The sequence below is a fragment of the Gallinula chloropus genome (assembly GCF_964237585.1).
Source record: "Gallinula chloropus genome assembly, chromosome: 2".
NCBI lineage: Eukaryota > Metazoa > Chordata > Aves > Gruiformes > Rallidae > Gallinula > Gallinula chloropus.
In genome coordinates this window covers 131713425-131735181 of record NC_140086.1, presented here as the reverse complement: position 1 = coordinate 131735181, position 21757 = coordinate 131713425, and the positions used below count along the sequence as shown (strand labels likewise).

General features: G+C 37.5%; 1 protein-coding gene across 2 annotated transcripts in view; it reads right to left on the bottom strand.

Moving 5' to 3' along the window:
* The window catches only part of SNX13 (sorting nexin 13), a gene marked incomplete at its 3' end in the record, with an annotated part of 43525 nt that extends 37561 nt beyond the window's left edge, over nt 1-5964 (bottom strand). For both annotated transcript variants that reach the window (XM_084280158.1, XM_084280159.1), the window contains exons 1-2: nt 5729-5964; nt 157-259 (exon numbers count right to left, since the gene is read on the bottom strand). In XM_084280158.1, coding sequence (XP_084136284.1) covers nt 157-259; nt 5729-5889 — 264 coding nt within the window. In that variant the 5' untranslated portion in view covers nt 5890-5964. The remainder of the gene's footprint in view (nt 1-156; nt 260-5728) is intronic.
* Between the last annotated feature and the right edge of the window lie 15793 nt (nt 5965-21757).

The following is a 21757-nucleotide window of genomic DNA, read 5'->3' as shown; positions in this document are numbered from 1 at the left end:
GCCTTTCACTTGCATATTGCAGCTGAGTCAAAACATAAGGGCAGGCCCTTTTACCTTGGCAAATGGGTACAATGTTTAAATTAAAACTGATTATTAGTGTTATTCTAATCTTCAAAGCTATACATCTAATCTAGAAGACGAGTAAACTCTCCTTACCTTAGGGATCCCAACTGATGTACAAGGAAGAAATGAATGTTCACACTGTTCAAGATACTTTTCTGAGTTGCTTTTTCCAAATAAAAGAGTAACCACAAAACCCCTAAAACGGAAGAAGAAAGACCAGCTAGAAACACAGTTATCTTCCCCTCCACCCCCAGAAAATATTACACAGCAAGTTATAAAATGACAGTATGACAATTCTCACTGTGACAACTTGACTTCTGTTTACTCTTCTAGCACTGCCCTCTTCAACAGTGCAGCATGCTGCCCAAAATAACTGTCACAATATTAAGCATGAAGTTTCCCAGTCTTACATTATCAGTCCTGATATATTCTTATCACATAGCAGATCTCTACAGCACAGTCCATGCTACACAACCTGCTGCAGGAGAAAAGCCTGGGATGGCACGCTACCTATGCTCACAAACAATAGTACGTAGAAAGAGGAGTAAACACATAAGCTGCTCTGTTTGTATCTATACACCATTTTTTTTTACTTCAATAATATGAAGAAATAAACTCTTTGGATATATATTGAGGCCACTACATCATAGCATAAGCCACAAAAACACAAACCAGTTAGAAATGGATGTAGCAACTGTAGCAACTATTGATTGCATACATTTAAACAAGAAGTAAGGGAATTTTCAACCGGGAATTTATTTTAAGCTGCAAAGAAAGACTAAAGAAAACCCAACAAAACAAAACCAAAACCCAGCAGTCACATCAGGCTGCCTAAGAACAGAGTCATGGAGAAAAACTAGATACCTGAAGTCCAACACAAGGCATTGGAGTTTATGGAGTTGTAAGGGAGTTGGTTTTTTGTTTTTTTTTTTGAGTGTTAGGTTTGTTGCTATTGTTGCTCTGTATTTTTACAGCATATAAAATCTACATCATGCACTCCTGTACCATTCAGAATGTTCGATCAGGAATTCATTACCTTCTTCCCATATAATTCTACAATTTAAATTATGACTTCTAGTTGACCAGGACAACAGTTAGTTTTATTATTGTTTTCTTTATGATACAATGAAGGCATAGGGGAAAAAAGCAACCATTACAAAAAGTTCAACCTTGCCACAACAGCAATAAATTTATTTACAGATTATGACAGCAAAGCAAAAAAAATCACACAAATATAACTTGTTTTATTATGAAATAGATGAAAACTGAAAGACTGTACCAATTACTCCATAACCAAAGTAAGTAGCCTTTGAAAAGTAAAGCATTGGAGGAAAAAAGAGAATACACTGTTACCGTTGATCAAACATGGGATGGCTAAACATACACAGCTTTCCACACAGATTACAAAGCACTCAATTTTAAGGGCAGCTGACCAAATTTTGTGGCCACAGGAACACTCTGAGTTATTTCAGGCTTGAAACATGCTGAAATGATATATTCTATTAATACAGATTGCAGTTGATATATGATACTCTTTTCTTACATGATCAGAAATTAATTCCTAACCAAGGTAAAATACACCATTTGAGGGTGTTAAAAAGAATGATTCCCAGTATGAGAATTAAGTACTCTAAAGGCTCAGTAACTCAGAGGCAGATAGGTGGTAATTTTTACATGAACATCTCCAGGACCAAAAAAACAACCCAAACAAAAAAGAACACAAAAACAATCCAAACCCCACAACAGCATAAAAAAAACCCCAAACCCACAACAAAAAACCACCCTGAATAATTAAACCCAAACTACACAAAATTACTATTGGGAACTTGAGAATGTATAAGAAAATTTCACTTTGTACTTTGACCCTTTTTTGGCCATCTCTATCTGACAGGCGTGTACATTCTACATGGGAGAACAACAAAAAAAAAAAAACCAACCCAAACCAGGTCCAACTGATCTTCTGCTCCAGATACTTCCAGACAGTTAATAGCATCATAATTCATTTCAAGGACAAAAACTTATTTTGAAAAAAAATCTCAATATTAGTTTAGCTATGTTTAAAAGTTACTATGCATTTTGGTTTGGGGGGGCGGGAGGGGGAGGGGTTGTTTGTTTTTTTGTTTAAATTACTAGAAACTCCAGGTTTTCTTATTTACTACTTTACTATCAGAAACCTCAGTCTTCCTTTAAAGCAAGCAGTGTACCCAAAATGACTTTCTCTTTTTTTGGCCCAACTAGTTCCAACTTCAAACATGCATCAGCAGCTTGGGGGGAAGGTAAGGAGGGAAAGTCTGTAGATTTATCATTTTCCCATCAAGTCTAAAAAGGAACAGCCTCAGCTGAATGCTTTGTGAAAGTCAAAAAGCAGCTTTGGAACAGTTCCTGATTTGATCAGCAGCTAGAATCAGTGTAGGCAGCCAGTCACATATATGGATGTGATTAAGTATCAATAATTACATTTTTTCACAATAGAGCATATTTCTTTAAATGGCAAAGCTATCAGTGGTCCAAGAAATTTTAATTCTCATAGCACTGGAAGACTAAACTGTTGGCAGAGCTGCAATTCACATTATTTTTAATGTGAATTAAAAATTTCAATCCTTCAGATTGAAAGAAGAAAGGTAAGGTAAAACACATACATGACACAAAGGCAGATGGTATGACAGGCCCAGCACTCAAGGGGTATGCACCAACCAGAATGGTTTGGGCTGGAAGTGACCTCATTGACCACCTAGTTCCAACCCCCCTGCCATGGACAGGGACCCTCCACTAACCAGGTTGTCCAAAGCCCCATCCAACCTGGCCTTGAACATTGACAGGGAGGGGACAGCCACAGCTTCTCTGGGCAACCTCTGCCAGGGCCTCACCACCCTCACAGGGAAGACTTAGGTCAGATATTAGCAAGAAACTCTACCCTCTTTTAGTTTAAACCCATTACCCCTTGTCCTATCACTACACTCCTTTGTAAACAGTCCCTTCTCCACCTTTTCTGTATGCTCCTTTATGTACTGGAATGCCTCCTTGGAGTCTTCTCTTCTCCAGGCTGAACAAGCCCAGCTCTGTCAGGCTGTCTTCACAGGAGAGGCGCTCCAGCCCTCTGATGATCTGTGTCCCTCCTTTGGACTTGCTCCAACAGCTTAATGTCTTTCTTGTACTGGGGACCCCAGAGCTGGATACTGTACTTACTCCAGGACAACTTAGAGGTAAAAAGTTATTTCAGGAAGATGAGTATCTTGTAATTGTCTCAACTACGCAGATTATTGCAATCTATCTTTTGCCTCCTGATTTTAGTGGAAAGAGCTCAGATCCCTAAGCAAGAAGGATGTACTAATAAGTAAAAAATCCTACCATTTTATATATCAGTCCTGAAAAAATGTAATAAGAAATTCAACAGAAATTAAAAAATTCAAAGACAACTTTCAATTTAAGTTTTTATTCATGCACACAAATGGTTTCAGTAGCCTTCCACGCACACAGCAACAGTACACTTAAGCTATCTGGGTAAGAGGGAACTCACAGTTGAGAGTAAATCAAAAATAAATAATTAGCACATAACAGAAATGAAACCATGTAAACAGATTATGTTGATACAGCTATTGCATCAACACTGTTTTCCTTCACAACGCACTGGCATATACTTTAAATGTTTAGGTCAATTTTAAGGTGCAGCCAATTGCAATTCAACATTTTATTTTGATAGAATTGCAAAATGGGACAAAAGTGGACTCCCAGCTAGTGGAAGTCAGAAACTACTAATGCAGGTCCCTGTTTTTGAGCAAGTTTAAATTCTAGAAAACTGCATGCCAGATTGATTAACTCCCAAGTTTCAACATAAAATTCTACCATAGAAATCTATGTCCAAAATTTTTATTTTGCTCCAGATAAGGATACAGTAAGTACTGAGGAAACTATTATAATCATGACCCAAAATAACATAAATTAAGAAAACAAAAATGTAAATAATGTTATAATATGCAATTGCTAATAATGCATGAAAAAGTTACTCCATGACATTAATTTGTTTTTTTCTAAGAGAAAGAGGACCAAGCATTGCATAATGTCACAGGAATTAATTCAAAAAGAAAAAGCAGACAAGAATAATTTAGACATAAATCTATTTGACCTAGTTAACACTCACAGATCTGTATGCTGAATGTTAACATTTAAAGTAGGCATGTCACTTTAAAAGAGATTAACAGTGTAAAAACGGGCCAGATCACAGCCTTAGCAAGAAGATGCGAATGTTAATGAAGTAATGGCATTACACTGGAAGGGCTGTGACTTCACATCTGTCTACATAAGTAAACACATAACAGCAAGATGGATACAAACTCTGTTTTAACAGACACGACTAAAAGATTAATTCATGCTTAAGATGATTACTGTTCACTGACTAGCTTACAAAAATGAACCAAAGCAGCAAAACAATCACAGCAGAGGGATACCAGGACTGACTTGAAAATGACAGAGTTCTGTCTCTAGAAGCAATCTCACAGTGACAAAATGTACCTGCCTTCAGACAAACTCCACAAGAGTATGTTAGTTGGTTAGCTTTGAAAGGTGAATCAAATGAAATTGAACAAGGAAGGATAAGCTTGTAATAAATTATTATATCCCATATTATTTTTCATACTGCAAATACTAAGGAAGTGGTGACACAAAACAGTGAAGGGACAAACTCTTGGCCTTTTGGCCCGGACAAACAGCCATCAAAATATGCCAATCATGCATGTATCAAGACTTGGCTATTCTGTTAGAAAAAAAGCATTTACTTAAAAATTAGTTTTACTCCAAGTAATCCTTGCTCTCATAGACCAACTATTTTTGTTTCTCAGCAATGAAATTCCAAGATAAAGGCAGTTGAAATCCAAGTGTAGTAGCTCTAATTCTAGCCACTAAACTCTACCACATTTTTTGATGAGACATATAGAAATATACATACATTCCATGTTGTATCCAACACGAAGGTTAAAAAGGTGTATTTAAACTAGTGCAAATACTCCATTAGAAGTCAAACAGGTCTTGGAGAGCCAATAAATGTTATTGTCCTGCAGACTAGTCTTATGAGTGAGGGGAAAGAGGAATATCTCACTAATACATTTGGAGCTGAAATTAAAAGTGTTTAAATGGTTACAAGACAGACATTATAATACGTATGTAACAATGGGGCTAAAGACTATGAAATTATCACCTGTTTGCTCCCTTCCTGTCTATAGACAAAGTATGAAATGTCTACAGCTGCTGAACTGATCTGCTTGTTCAAGCTGTAGCATCATTTCCACACTCCCAGGAAGACACTCACTTTCCTCATGAAGTATCTTAGGTAGGAAAATGGGATTACAATAAGGAAACCAACACAGCAATAGAATGGATGAACTGAAATCAGTGGGTTTATGTATTTGTCCTCCAACACCTGTCATAAATAGATACTTTTTTTTTTTTTTTTTTTTTGCCTGGGCAAAGGTATCATAAATACAGAAAAATAATCCTTTTGATAAAACTGAAATTTCAAAAAAAAAAGTCTGGGCTCAAATTGCTACTTAAATGTGGAAACACTAATTACATAGAAGTCAGTTCAGATTTTCAGAGTGAACTATTTGTTAATATACACATTAAAATTTTACTGTCATAGTAAATTATACAAAACACTGAGTAGTATACTTACCCACCCACAAAGCAGAGGATATAAAATGCAAAGTAAAATATAGCGAAGGGTCCAAAAGTTACTAGAAAAAGCACGACGCCAAGACTTCCCCATCCCCATATGGAAAGACTGGTCTGTAAAATAAGAACACATGGAAAAGGAGTAATTAATGTGATATTCATATGACTTTTTAAGTCTCCAAAGCACTATCTGTGCTTTCTACAGAGCTTGGTACGTTTTAGCTAGCTATGACACAAATTTTGCTTGATGAAATAGAAATCATTTTCAGAAAGCATATTGCTATGAAGTTATTTCGTGGGTTAGTAGTCCCATTTAGCCAAGATTAGAGCATTTTCTTTATAATATTGTTACCCATCTCTCAGTTCAGATGTAACTACCACCCTTTAAATGATACCTTTTTCTTCTCTATCCCCATTTCATGCACCTTTGTTTCTTGAGATCCCTCCCCCTCCCTCCCCTGCCCCCCCATGAAATTCTCTGCTACTTGCAAGAAAAATGCAGGCTTTGTAATAGAACAGGGAGAAATTAATTCAACCTCTAACTGCCATTAACCATGCAACTTTCCACATTCAAGCAGCAGTATTTCTTCCCTAGATCAAAGTAGATCCAAGACCAAAGAAGTGTTCCTTTCTCTGGTCAAGTCACACGAAAGTCAGCAGGTGCACCAAATATTTGGGTGCATATTTACTTTTATTCTTCCTTTTAAATAAAAGGAAGGGAAACTTAAGAAATTTATTACTACCTCTAATAATTATTACCACAGAAATCATGAGCATTCTTCAAAATATCTAAATACAATTCTGTTTAAAAATCAGGATACTTAATATAAAAATAGAGAGATCCCAGACAAACATTTTCTCCATGCAAGCATTATCATGTTCCTAGAAGAGAACTGACTTAGCAGGCAGGACTGACACTTTGGCAGGGGGGAGACAAGGGTTGGTAGAAGCTAAAGTCAGCCTCAAGAGCAACTGTGGGGCTGGTGGGATTTGGGAGCTGATGCTTTTATGGAAAACAACAGGCAAAACTTCACCTGCACTGGCAGATTCACCTGAGTATGAAAAAAGCAGCAAGATTCAGGTTATTGTGCCCATATAGGTTACACACACATATACATACACACACACTCTTGATCTGGATAGATGTGTATATGTACAAATACACATAGTATACGTAAGGCAATTTTAAAAACAAAGTTATGAAAACCTGAACTGAGGTCCAATAGCTTTGGACCTTCACAATACTGCAATGCAGTCAACAAAGATTATATAAATTTAATTCAATCTAGTCTCTGGTTCAATATGGAAAGCATGTTTCAGCCAAGTCCCAAGAGTGTGAAACTGATGATGACAAGTATTTATAGGCCACCAAAACTGTTCCAGCTCTAAGGTTCTCAACTTTTCTTTTTTTTTTTGTTGTCTAATTTACGCCTTTCCTACCAGTGATCAAATGACACCCTGATGGGAACTCAGACAACTGCTATGTCAACAAGTAACACTAAGAAAGTATTTAAATAAACTCGTCTTGCAGTTTGACATTTAGTAAACAAGCAGAAATTGAACACCGTATTTGCAAAAAGCCCTTTTTTAGCGTTTAATACAGAGGACAGGGGAAGCTTGCCTACAGCTCTCAGTACTCTTAAGGGACTATTTAGATTTCATCTTTCCATCTAAGGCATGGGATTCAGAAAATCAACCTCCTCAGAAAAAAGTTTAAAAAAGTCCTATAAACAATGAAAAATTACATGTCTCCCAAATCAAACAGCTTCAGTTCTTTTCTGAGTGCAAGACATCAGACTTCCCAAAAGCAAAACCACAGCTCTACGACTGGTCTTCACAGATATAAATCATAGTAATAATTTAACTCTTCCTAGTGTATTACAAATTTATTGGAACGTTGAGATTAAACTCTACTTTTTTCCTAGTTTATGTTTCTTAGTAAGTAATGAAAAAGTCGTATTCTTTTTCTTTCTTGGTGTTTGAGGCTGGAAACAATTGCTGTTGCCTATATACTTAAGTATTTAATTAAAAAAGTGCTGCAATTCAAAAGCTAGATTGCAAGTGATTCAATTCTCTTTAAGCTGAAAAAGTTCTTTATTAGATGGTATCAACCATACAATCCACATAGCTAAAACCCTGGAGAATGGTGCTACAATATAAAAAAATAAATCTTGGCCACGGCTGAGTAGAAGATTATATTGACTCATAATTAAACACAGTAGATAAACTGCTCGGGGAGTGGGGAGGAGAGAGACACCAAGCTAAAAAGCCCTGGTAAATAAAACAATTAACTAAGCAAAGACAAGCTCTCATTATACATCTACATTTCAGTAAGATTCCTCCTATTCATGCCCTCAGAAACACATTTTAAAACTTCTGCAGAGCATCACAAGCAACAGGAATACAACACACACAGAAGATAACATTTAATCACAGTCTTTTTTTGTCAAAAAAATCAGTATGCTTAATGTCATTATTCAAAAAAGTTTAAGTTCTAAATATGGGATAAGCAGTCTGAATGACTTAACAAAACTTAATTAAACTAGATAGCAGGATGCATATTCAGAGTTAGATGAATGCATAATTAACAAAGAAAGTTCTATAACTGTAATAGATAAAACAGCGACCTTTTGTCCTACACTCTAGTTTTGCAATTTAGCATATGGCTACAGAGATTCAAATCTCATTTGGTATTTTAATAGGATTTCTTAAAACTCCACAACTTGGTGCACTGCAGTAAGAACAACAGATACTGGCCCAATTCTTGTATATTTCAGATGAGTGGTTTATAGTCTTAGGGATTTGGAGACATGCAAATCATCAGCATGGTTCTATTTAGGCCAACTTTAAGTAAAACTTCCTGTAACTTCTCACTTCTTAAAGGGGCTTTAACAGTATGAGTCCCAGGCAAAACCGAAAACTTTGTTTAAATTTCCTTTACAATGTGAAAAACAGCTATTTAAAGCAAAAAATATTACAAACATTACACAAAAGTATGGCTATGAAGCTGGTCAGTACTGTGGAACTAGCTCACGTATTTAAATTCAAATCTCACTTCTCACAACTTACTTGCAAGTTTTATTTATAATACATTTTTTAGGAAAGTCACAGATATACCAAAGCTCTGCCTAAAGTTCACTGCAGGGTGAATACTCGTCACTCTTGACAGAAAGAACAAGCCAGCCTTCTAAAGAGATGGCATAATGCTGGCCTTTGAGTCACAGCTACCCAAACCCTTTAAAAGAAGCTGATGTGCCCTATGCTGGGAGGGCAAACTTCCAAACTGAACTGTCACATACTGAATTTCCAGTAACAGTGACTTCAGTGATAAGATAGAATATGCCTTAATAAGGGAGTAGGCATACGTGGGTCTATACTACATGCATACATACATGAAAGACCTTCATTCTGTATTTTTCTTCCCACATTACAGAATTGCTTTAGCAAACTACAGTGGAAGGAAAGGGCTGCTTGTAAGCCCAACAGCACACTGAAAAGCCTTAACAGGCAGAAGAGACACAGCAAGGTGAATATTCACATGAGCTTGATTCAGCTGTTACAGATAACAAGGCTACTAACTCCAATGAACCCTACTTATTCTTTGTTCATTTTTCTACTGAATGTTTTTTCCATAGTATACAGCCAACCACTAGAAACAGTACATAAAGAACTTACATAAAGCATGTACATCATGCTTTTCCTCTTTGGCTTCAGCCTTCTAATTAATGCAACATTTTGACGGCCCCTGTTGCACACTGTTACTGTTACCAGTGTTGAGCTATGACTGGCTACATAACATGACCATTCACATGGGAGTTTATGTAAACCCACAAGATTCATTGCTTCTGAACTGCGTACTAAGGCCACACTGACAGTCTTGAATCAACACTTCAAGAGAAGAAAACTCCTACTGTAATTTAGTATGCATGCAGTTAAGTGTAGCGTAATTTACTAGTTATGAATTAGGAAGATTATTTTGCAGGCAAATCAATGGGAGTGTGGCAAGAATTTAATGTACCAACCACAACGAGTTACTCCAGTAACAAACACAACTGTCTTACTACACTTCAAAGTAGCTTAGATAGCTTTCTTGCACTTAATCCAGTTGACATCCTTCAGAGCTTTGCCTCTATCCCATCTTTAAGCAAACTCTTGAGCCTCGATACAGCTTTCACTAACACAAATTGCCAAGGTAAGTACAGGTTTGTTGTTTGGATTTAAAACTGGTACTGTTGATTTCAGCTTGCAAGTGGCAGGAAGACACATTTCTGGTTTACTGCAAAGCTCCAGAAGCCTGCCCAGCAGGTAGTCCTTTCCATCGTATCATTCCCTTTGGTGGCAAACAAGACAGACATTCCCTCTCACAAGCTTCTGGATGACACTGTCCTCCCAGGCCAGCCAGAAGCAGCTGTTCCTGGCACTCCACTCTCTTCATGGTTCCACTACACACCCAGAGTAACTGTGGTTTCAAGTTTAAAGACAGAGCAGGAGGGGCAACAAAGAACATCCAGACACCAAGGTTGGAATCATCTACTTGTTGACCTTGAAGGTTCAGCTGTATCCAACAAGCCCACACGACTTCTGATGATTCCCATTTGTGATGCTTTTTAACAATGAAAGAACAGTGCCACTTAAAAACAAAAGCATACTTTCACTGTGTGTATCCAACCATAATTGTCCATTAAAAATTAAATTGGGCAGTAGCTGACCTGTCCCTCACTAGACACTGATAAGCAAACGATTCTCTACCATTTGGGAAGTGTAAAATATTTTTTGTTTAATCTGATGTTTTGCCAGATGTATTCAGCATCACCTCTAGTCTCACATTTAAAAAAAAATTGTCAAGGATTGCATGTACAGTAGATGTCAAGTTTAATTTTGTTAATTCTACACATCTGCCTTTTAATTTGACTTCCATTTTGAGTGTAAATGGAACGTGTTCATGTATAAACCTTTCCATAATTAAGGTGAGTGTCATTTTTGTCAAGTGATTAAAAACATTATTTTAGGATTTAAATTACTGTCTCTTCACTAGTATGACAAGTAAAATTGGAAAGCTGTATCAACTGGAGTGCCAATTTTATCTGTGGTGAAATTGTTATGTTATACTACTAGGAGAAATATTTAACAATTGCGAAATAAACCATTAACATCTTTATAGTTCCATTCTCCTACCTGTCAAAATTACAGCAATCAAGTGAAAGACATGTCAAGCGGGGTTCTGCATATCCTCAGTCCTACTACATCTACAGGTCTCTAACCTCTCCCTTCTTATTCCTTTGACCTTTCCCTTCCGTAGCCCAAAAAGGCAAGGCAAAGAAAACCCTTAAGCTCCACTCCTTCCTCAGATTACATAAAAATAATTGTAGTGAACCTACACAGCAAATTACTACAGTACTCACAACAAAATTCTTATGAAGTGGATTTTTTCAGGAATTTTATAGTCTATTTTGTTTTTGTTGTTCTAAAGTTAGTTTCTTTTTTCCCTCAAAGCAAGCCTAAAATATTGAAGTATATAAATACACACTAATCACCTTCTAAACAAACAAAAAAATACACAGTTAATACTAAGTTTCAAGAAGTCAACCAGAATAAATGTCATTGGTCTAAGTGCAATATTCCTGCTGGTCCCTCCTGGTTACAGAGCCTGGCAGCTCTCCTCTCTTCTGCTAAGCAAGAGTCCATCTGTCCACTCTTTTTCACCCCCTCTTCTTCCGCTCAACACATGCTTTGTATGTCATATGGCTCAAGTGGTTAACAGTTGGATTAATTTGAGTGCAATACTGTCTAACTGTATTTAGTTTGGATTTTCCTGCTGCTTCTCACACTGAATGAGACAGCAAAGCTTTTGGGATCACTTTCCCCTACCTTTATCCACAGTGACACTATGTGGTCTACAAAAGCTTTTACAGACACACAGTAACTTTTCATTTATAGCCTTAAAAAAAAAAAAAATCCAATCTACAGCACTGTTTCAACAATTCACAAAATTCATTTTTGAAAGCGTAAGCCTTTAAATGAAAACACACACTAACATTTTCCTAAAGCACATAACATGGAAGTAGTCTATGCAAGTTTAGAAGCTATTGTGCACACATTACTTCAACTTCAGTATTTATCCAGACACCAAAAAATTCCACTGCTAAAAATAACCTGCCTGCTGCAGTCAGAATATTTTTTTGAAATTTTAATAGTAATATGTTCTGTGTTTTGACACGACTGATTTGTTAAATAAAACTGAAGAAGAAAAATAAGCAACTTCCAATCAGCACTGATGATTGTTCTATCAGAAACTATAAATATTTTCAACACCAAGCATTCTTTTCAAGTAAAAAAAAGAGTAAAATTCAGCTTGCCTTCAAGAGTCAAGTTCATGGGTTTTTCTCCCCCTCTCACACCTGCTCTGCCAGCTTTGCTGATCACAACATCGATTAGCACAGGAATCCACATTAGGGAGTGGATTTTTTTTTTAATTCTACATCAATCTTCATTTTACTATCATTTATTTTCAGCTATCATAAAACAGCAGAACCACCAGCACAGGACATAAAAGCCTTGTTTCAAGTAGCCTTATTTTGAAAGTGGAATAAGTATTTGTCTTACTATGAAAAACAAGAGGCCACTTCACAGACATAAATACTCTTTTTGATCACATGCTTGCATTGAGACATGACCCTTTGCAAACCTCCAGAAGTTCAACAAGACCAAGTGCAAGGTCCTGCACATGGGTCATGGCAAACCCAAGCACAATTACAGTCCGGGCAGAGAATGAGGGAAGCCCTAAGGAAGACGGCTGGGGGATGTCAGTTGATGAGAAGCTTAACCTGAACCAGCAGCCTGCACTTCCAGCCAACCATATCTTGAGCTGCATCAAAAGAACTATGACCGGCAGGCTGAGGTAGGGATTTCCCCCTCCTTTACTTTTCTGAGACCCCACTTGGAGTACAGTGTCCAGCTCTGGGGTCTCCCACATAAGGACATGAAGCTGTTGGAGTGAGTCCAGAGAAGGGCCACAAAGATGACCAGAAAGCTATGAAGACAGACGGAGAGGGCGTGGCTGGAAAAGAGAAGGCTCCAAGGAGACCATATTGAGGCCTTCCAGTACCTGAAGGGGAACTACAGGGAAGGTGGAGCTGGGCTGTTTACAAGTGCATGGAGTGACAGCACAAAGGGTAACAGCCTTAAGCTGAAGGAGGGTAGATTTACATTAGATATAAAGAACTCCTTCCCTGTGAGTGTGGTGAGGCCCTGGCACAGGTTGTCCAGAGCAGCTGTGGCTGCCCCCCCCACGGCAGTGTTCAAGGCCAAGTCGGATGGGGCTTTGGGCAACCTGGGCTAGTACAGGGTGTCCCTGCCCAAGGTAAGGGGGGTTGAAACTAGATGGTCTTTAAGGTCCTTTCCAACCCAAACCAATCTGTGAATCTATGATTAAAACCCACTCTGAACTATATTCTAGATTAAAAATATATGGAGTTTTGGTGAAATTTAAAAGAAGCCCTTGAGCTCCTAAGATAGCAACTGGAAATAGGATATGCAAGCCTACTTTCAGCTACTTTCTTAAACCTAAGTGACATTCTGAAACTCAGCTTTAATATCATTCCAAATCAAATAATTCTCTTCCTTTGTAACAAGTAAATACAGATTCTATCTAGTCTGTTTTAGCTACGTGGATAGAAAACAGAAAGGATCAAAGATTTTGATCACCTTAGTTGATCCAAACAGGGCCAAGCTCACTGCTTGACAGGATCACCTAAGGTGATCCAAAATGAGAATATAAAGTAATCCTTCTAACCCTAGTTTGAATTCAAGCCAATAAAATAATCTGGACTATGTACAGACTCTGGATAAACAGATTATATCTATTTCAAGTTTTGCTATCACAGATCACTGGTAAGGGGAGACAGAAGGAAGCCCCTATGACTTTTATAAAGTAAAAAAAAAAAAAACCCCAAAAGGTCTGTTCTCCAAAATGGCTACAAACAATGAAGTCATATGTTCTTTAGTCCAGAAACCATTACTGCATATTTTTATTGTGATTAATGCTCAAGCAGCACTTAAATCCTTTCTGCAGTTTTAGGCAAAAAGTAAAAAGTTTCAATTGAAGTTTTTCAACAATGTTTTCTTTCCTTCACTGCTAACAAAACCTGGTCCCATAAAACAAATTTAAAGAATCATCAACCTGGCCTCTAGAACAATTTCTACCAATTAAGATTTCCAATATTTAACCTGACAGAAATACATCAGCCTCTCCTCAAAAGAGTGAGATTTAGTAGGCCGTCTTTTTATATTCAGTCTAATTTAAAACTTGTGAGCATAGCCTCAGGGATACTGCAGAAACAATTGCAGAAGACACCTTTTTTAAAAGGTTTCTTCATGCTTAACAGCTATGCTTTTTAAAGGTAGAAATCTCCTTAATTTTAAGCTCTTGTTCCATGCTAATGACAACTTAAGCTGAGCGTCCTTACTGCCAAGTAATAAGCAGCTGCCTACTTTTGAACACAAATGTCCACTATACTGATCAATTTATGCCATTATCTGTATCAGCTCATACTTACTAAGAAAGATTTATATATCCATATATATATATAAAAATCCTTTGGAGCGCACTCATCTGTTCAAAAGGAACCCATTCTTGTCCATGATTTCATAAGGAGGAGAAAGTGGAAAAAGATGGGTAACGGGTTATAAATGGTTGAACAATGATTACTTTCCTTAATGTAAATCCATTATTTCTTCTGTGGAGATACCACACAATTTAAAAACTGCTGCTGTGTTCAGAATACTTTGTGCAATCTTACATTGATAAAGTTAGCTAAAAGAAGAAGAAATAAAAACCCAGCCACACAACAATACAGTATCTACTTTAGGAAATCTCAGAAACTTCAAACAGTCCCACAAGAATAGAAACGAAGGTGCTTAGTTTTTGCAAATATAGAAGCATCTGAGACATGAAGGTATAAAAATATTAAATCCATAAAGTTATGAAATTTTATAACTACACACAACAGCAGCACTTATTGTGGTTTTCCTTTTTCCTAAAGAACTCATCACGTGAAGCAACAGACAATTCCTTCAAATTTTACACTGAGAAAGAAGATTTTGTTTCTACCACCTGATAGCTTGCCCAAAAGCATCTGTAAGCAAATAATTATTTTCAAGCAGAATCCTTAAAAGCAGTAGTTTCTTCTAAAGACAGTGATAAAACAAGCATTTCGATGACATATCTGCAGGATGTGTGTGATTAACTGAGTATTAAACTTATGATATGTTTCTATATAATATTTATGTACATGTGAAATACATACACACAAAATCTAATATATAAGTTTATTGTAGAAAGATTTAGTCATGAACTTTTACATAATTTTTAGTACCCTGGCTTCCTCAGGCTATAAAATTAGTCTCCTAAGAGTTTTGTTCATTTCTTTAATCCACTGGCACCATTATATCTGCTACTTGAAGCACAACTTTCAGAGTACTCTCAACTACAACATTATGCCACCATTTTAACGCGAATCTGCTTTGGGTGCAGTCCAGTATTTTAGTATTTTAAAAATACTTACCACAACCTAAAAGTTGTCTAATAAGCAACACTCATCTAAATTTAAAAAGTTACTTTAAAAATACTAAATTAGCAACATAGCTTTAGAATATTTTTATCTGAGATTGGACTAAATATAAAGAGATTCTAATTGCCTTATTAGGTCAGGTTACAAATGTGATGGAATGCAAGTGGAAGAAGCTAATTCACATTATCTATCATTAAGTCTTGCAGTAAGGCATGCTCAACTAGGATAAAAATTAATTTCCATGTTGTGCCTTGTGATCAAGGCTGTTTTCTCTAACTACAGTTATATCACATATCTTTGTGGAATTATTTTGGTAAATTAAATAATGTGGTCAAAAGAGCCTCATCCCTCTCCAGGTCTGAAAAAAAGCAATCTTATTCTTTATTTAAACAGAGGGAAAAAGCTGAAACAATAATATAGGGCTCAGAAAGGAAAACCACACAGAGTATCTCAACTGTAATGTCAAATGGCATCCTGACTACAGGCAGGACTGTAACCAGTACTACAATCCAGAAAGACAAAGCTCAAGAGAAAACCAACATAAGCAATTTCTTAAATTATAGTGGCAGCTGATGAGAATCTGCAAGAAGGTCCAGGCCAGGAAAGAAAGAAAAATACATGTCAGTCAGCCTCATTTCAGTCCCCTAAGAAGGTTGTGAGCAATTGAAATGGATTTACTGAGTACAAGTCATGTGTGGCCAACCCAACCGCCTTCTGTGATGAGGTGACTGATGCTGAGGACAAGGTGGGGGGCTTAGATGCTGTGTATCTTGCCTTTAGCAAGGCCTTTGACACAGTATCCCTCAGTCTCCTTATCACAAAATTGGTGAGCTATGAAGATAACATAAGTGAAAAGTTGACTGGATTGCTGGACGCAGAGACACATGACCAGCAGTGCAAAGTTCATCAGGCAGCCAGTAACTAGGTGGGAACCTTCAAAGATCAATATGGGGACCAATGCTGCCTAATGTCTTCATAAGGAACTGGATGATGGGGCAGAGTACCAGTAAACCTGAACAGAATCCCAAACTGGGGAGAGTGCTCAATATGCCGGAGGGTAGAGTTACTGCTTGGGGGGTGTTGACAGGCTAGAGAAATGGGTTGACAGGAACCTTGTGAAGTTCAATAAAAACAAGTACAAGCTTTCATCTGGAGTAGAATAACCCTGCACCACAATGTGGCCCAGGAGCCAACTGTTTGGGAAGCAGCTCTACAGAAAGGGACCCAGGGGTCCTGGTGGGCAGTAAGATGAACAGGAGTCAGCAGAGCCTCCTGGTAGCAGGTGCAGGCAACAGTACCCTAGCCTGTATCAGATAAAGTGTCACCAGCAGATCCAGCGGAAACCAGTGTACAATGTCCAACTGCACCACAAGATATTTTGTGCCAAAATTAAACACATCCACACACTGAAGCCATACACAGGCTACACTGGACACCAAGGGAACAGGTCATTTTAAAAGTTTATTGGTGTTCCTAATTAATATTCTGACCCTCCTTTCTATGACTGGGAAGTAGCATAACTTTGAGAAATCTTACCCCTCTCCTCCATGCCACAGTGCTCATCTTTATCTTCAAAAACAAGCAAGAGCAATAGTTTCCTACACACCTACCACCAACACAGTGAAGGGCATAAACATTCCTGTGCCTAAACACAGGAATGTGAAGAAACTGCTACCAACATTATATTCACTGATTTTAATACTTTGGGATACCAAGACCTCAGACTTGAGTGCCAGCACCATGAATCTAGTTTCAGTTGGGACTCTGCTTTGCAATCATCACTCCTTCACTATATTTGATTTCTCAAAAATTTACTGCTATTTCACCAGTATTTTTAAATATATATAATCCTAATTAACCAACTACAAAATTAAATGGATGTAACAATATAGGAACCTCAAAGACCAGTATATGCACCACAAAGGAGCAGTTTTCAGTAGTCAAATAACAAATAGATCCCAATTTGCAAATACAGTACGTTTTCAAGAAGAAACTTAAATCCACCTTGAATACTAGCACCTTCCTCTGAACATTGTGATACTCCTCCAGTGCTTCCTTCTGAAGTTTAACCTTGCTACATTTCTTTAAGTATCACAGGTTCTCTTCAGTTACAAAATAAAAACACTGATACAACCCCCTATTCCCAGTAGTCCCTGAGAGTACATCTGAACTCCTACAAGGCCAAATTTCCTAACAAGCACGCTTACTGGATGAAGACAAAATAACTGTGAAAACAGATGTTATACAAAATGACAAAAACTTACAGAGCAGTAAGTCTCAAAATTTCCAGTTTCTTGCAACTGTTTTGTAGACTGAATATCATTCAGTTGTATAAACTAAAGCAAGAGAAAGAGATTGTGTCTCCAAATTATTCAGTACTCCACAATATGAAAGACAACTACTTTACTGAGTGACTGATGCCTAGCTTTTGGCAGAATGGACAGTGCCAACATAAAAAGCAGCACTTCTATGGCAAAAATGCCTTACTTAAGAGGGGAAAATGGTGTTTAAATATTACTGCCTTTATCCAATGGGATAAATCTAATGGGAATATTAATAAAAACATTCCTAACCTATCCCCTTCATGTGTTTAATATCCCTTTTCCCCATCCCACACTGTTACTGTGCCAACTACTTCCTGGATATTTCCCAGGTTCATATACTACCTCCTGCACACTGTGACACTGAAGAGGCAAAGCAGGTGTGAATACCTGCAAATAAAGTCTACAAAGGGGGAGAGTTCCACAAACTTGATGACATACTTCATTCTCAAACATCAGGGTATGGAATACTTCCAACAAATTTAAATAACTTTGGAGGGGGGAAGGGGAAGGAAACCAGAGAAATGACGCATCAACTCTTGCCACTAATACTGCAAGATTATAGACTGAAACTAATTATAGATTAAACTAATGAAGTATCCAGATCTCAGGGCAAGTTTACAGAAGATATCTAAAAACCTCAATCATTCCTACTTGACTTGCTCAAGAACATCAAGAAGAAAAAAGAAACCTAACCAAGGCAGAGATAGCTAACCCTACTCATAACTTCCTTCTGGAGTCACAGATGCATTCAGAAGTCACAGAAAAATTACAACAACCCCTGCTTTCATTTCAGCAATTATTTTGGATATTGATTCACTTTAGATCTAAAGAGCAAGAAGTAGAGGAAAGCACTAGGCACTTCCCAACTTCTGCACCGCCACCCTCATACCTCTCCAGGCAGCCAGTTCACCAAGAGAAAACAAACTCCTCATGCAGTTGCTGTTTTGCTGCTAGACCTGAGAGAAGAAGCAGCACCACACCAGCTTGTGTCTGGTGAGAAGGAGACAAACCTCTTTAGTAGCAGCCCAAACTAGATCCAGATAAATCAAATATGAAATGGCACTTCTTGTATCTTAAATTCCTTTATGGTGTAGGATACCTTAAGAAAAAACATATGGCCACCACAGTGAGAGCACCAGGAAAACAAGCAGAATATGGAAGATGAAGGAAATATAGAAGAGCACCAAGTAATAAAAAAGAGCCATACAGGCAGCAAGGTGGAAGCATTCATAGACTAACCTAGGTATAATATTCCACACACCAGCAACACAGTTATTTTGGTCACTGGAAAACAGAAAAATGCTCTGCATAATGCATTAAAAACCAGAATGATTATGAGCAAATCTCTAGAAATCTATAAAGAAAAAAAGAAGAGTGAAAGCATATTGAGATTATTAACACAAAACTAATTTTAAATAGAAAACAAAAGAATGTACTGGTAAAATAGAGCACATTCAAAGGAACCAGTAATGGCCAAGAACAGACCATAAGCAACTGGAAAATTCAATAAATGATAATAACCAATTAAGTAATGGAAGAGCTTCAGAACATTCACAGAAACACAAAGTTTGCCTTTGACTTCACTATTGCTAACTTGTAATCATCTCAAGAATTCTTTAAGAAGCTCCAGTATGGCAACTGCCAACTGAAAGACACAAGACCAATACTATTTAAAGTTCAGACCTTAAAAGCAACATGAAGAAATAATACTTATTTCAAAGTTTTAGTCACACCTGCAAGTCAAATTAATGCAAGCATGAAGCACAAAAGAGAGAATGTAGCATATAGTTGCAAGACCATAAGGCAAGGTGTTAGTACTCAATGCTTGTACACACACAGCAAGAGGAAATTTTGTTTAACATAACTACAGCAGAGTACTTAATTTAGGAAAAATAAACATTGACTGTGACAAGGAGAATGGTGGTAAGAGTGCAAATATAAAATACAGCCTTATTTTCCTAGCCTACCATTATAAGGAAATACTATCTTGTCAAAACAATGAAAATTATATTCACACAAACCAATTAGTTTTCCACAAAAATTTTTAAGTTACAAGTAAGCAATAAGTGAACCACAGCAATTCCCAATTCATTGTACGTACCAACAGTTTGAATCCGTAATCAAGAGATCATGGGATTTAGGATTTCCATCGTACATGATTTTACTTCACACAGTTATTGAAATTGCATTTTGTTAGCACTGTGATTAGAAATACTGAGTATATAAACCATAATAAAGTAATTTTTTCCAAGTACATTGAAAGAGGTTAGCTAGCACAAATGTGCCAAGATACACGATGGGGGCACAGAACAACACAAACCGAAAATAATCAGTACAGCATTTTAAGAGAAAAAACACACAAAAAGAACCCAAAACCTCACAGACCAAAATACAGATGCAATTTCAAGAACACACAGTTCCTTCAATAGATAAGAAATTCTTACCACTATTACTGATCCTATTATTTTCAAGATAGCACAAAAATCATTACATGTGCTTCAATAAAGTAAGAAGTTACAATGTTATAAAATACCACAACATTTGGGAAAGCTAAAAATGAACAACACTGAGTAATTAAAGAGGACATGGGAGGCAAAAGTTTAAGCCAAGAGGTGCCAGGCCTCACAGAGGGATCCACGACTCACCACAGACATCCCTCCTCAGGCTGCCACAGCAGTGAGAACAGCAGCAGGGCGAGCAAGGCTTCATCATCACGTCTCTATGTCAGACAGTTCCAAGATAATTTTCATGATCAGCAGAACTTTAAAGCAATCACTTTCTACAGTTACATGCGTTGGATAGTTATATCCTCAAGCACATACACCACCAGATTTCTAATTCATCCGCAGTCTGGAATGCCAAATGCTGAATACAGGATGCCTGGGAACATCAGGCAAATTCTTTCTCATTGCTTTCGGCACCAATTAAGAGCCATGAGTGAAATTATCCCAAGTTTGAGGCGCTGTTTCATAATCAGCACTAGTTGGCAGTGGCAAGAATTTCACAGTAAACTTCTGGGGTATTTACTATTTGGCCTGGTCTGACAGCACTGACAGGAAGAACGGAAATGCAGAGCATCCCACAGGATATGTAGCAACTCAAACTTCCTGCTCAAGTTCATTCCCTTACATCACAAAGACACAGCCTAACCTACACTACTTCAGAGGCACCAGAAGAAATTTTTAGAAATGCAATTCTTAGAATTGCAAAAATATACTGAACAACAGGAATAAATGATCTTAAAATAGTGATATTTATGAAACAGTAGCATTCTGACACAGATTTATTTAAAACAGAACTGGGATTACCCCGTGACTCCCAGAAGTATGGGGTTAAGGGAAGAAACAAGTCAAAAATAAAATAAAACTGTAATAACAGCACAGCTGTATTTAAGCAATTAATACTCTTCAGACTAAGTCCCCAAATTCATGAACACCCTTCAGAAGAAAATCTGCAAGGTTCATCTTCCTACCCACAACTCCAACTGCAATAGGATACTGAATTAAGAACTTTATACATCAATGTTACAGACAACAGGTACCTGTGAACTTAGAATTAGGTGGTATTACCCTTCACTTCAATAAACACAGCACTATTTCCACCTGTGCAATATTTCTGATTATCAAAAATGGTTTAAGTCAAGGCACAAAAAGTACATCATACAGGCCATCTGAAGAAGGAGGGGACTTAACAGAAGGCATGCACAGCAGAGATCAGTTCATTTCCTTCTGTTTGCAAGTGGTGGACTGACGGACTGGTGAGGTTCAAATCAAACTGGTCTTGTGCTTTCTGTCTGAGAAAAGAGGCAGGACTGAAGAAGTTTAAAGGCCACTGGTGAAACAGCTTCAAAATCCCACTCCAACAAGACTAGTAAAAAAAATTGTGGGGCCTTTTTAATGTTTGTAAAATGCCAATGTCTAAATACAAGAATAAATTTGACTCACTGCTCAGGGAGCTAGGAGGGCAACTGTATCCTGTGGTGCATCAAGCATGGCATTGCTAGCCAGTCCAGGAAGGTGACTGTCCTGCTCTACACTGTGGCAGGTGCAGCCTCACCTCGAGTACTGTGTGCAGTTTGGGGCACCACAGTACAACAGGGACATGAAAATATTGGAGAGTGTCCAGAAAAGGGCAAAG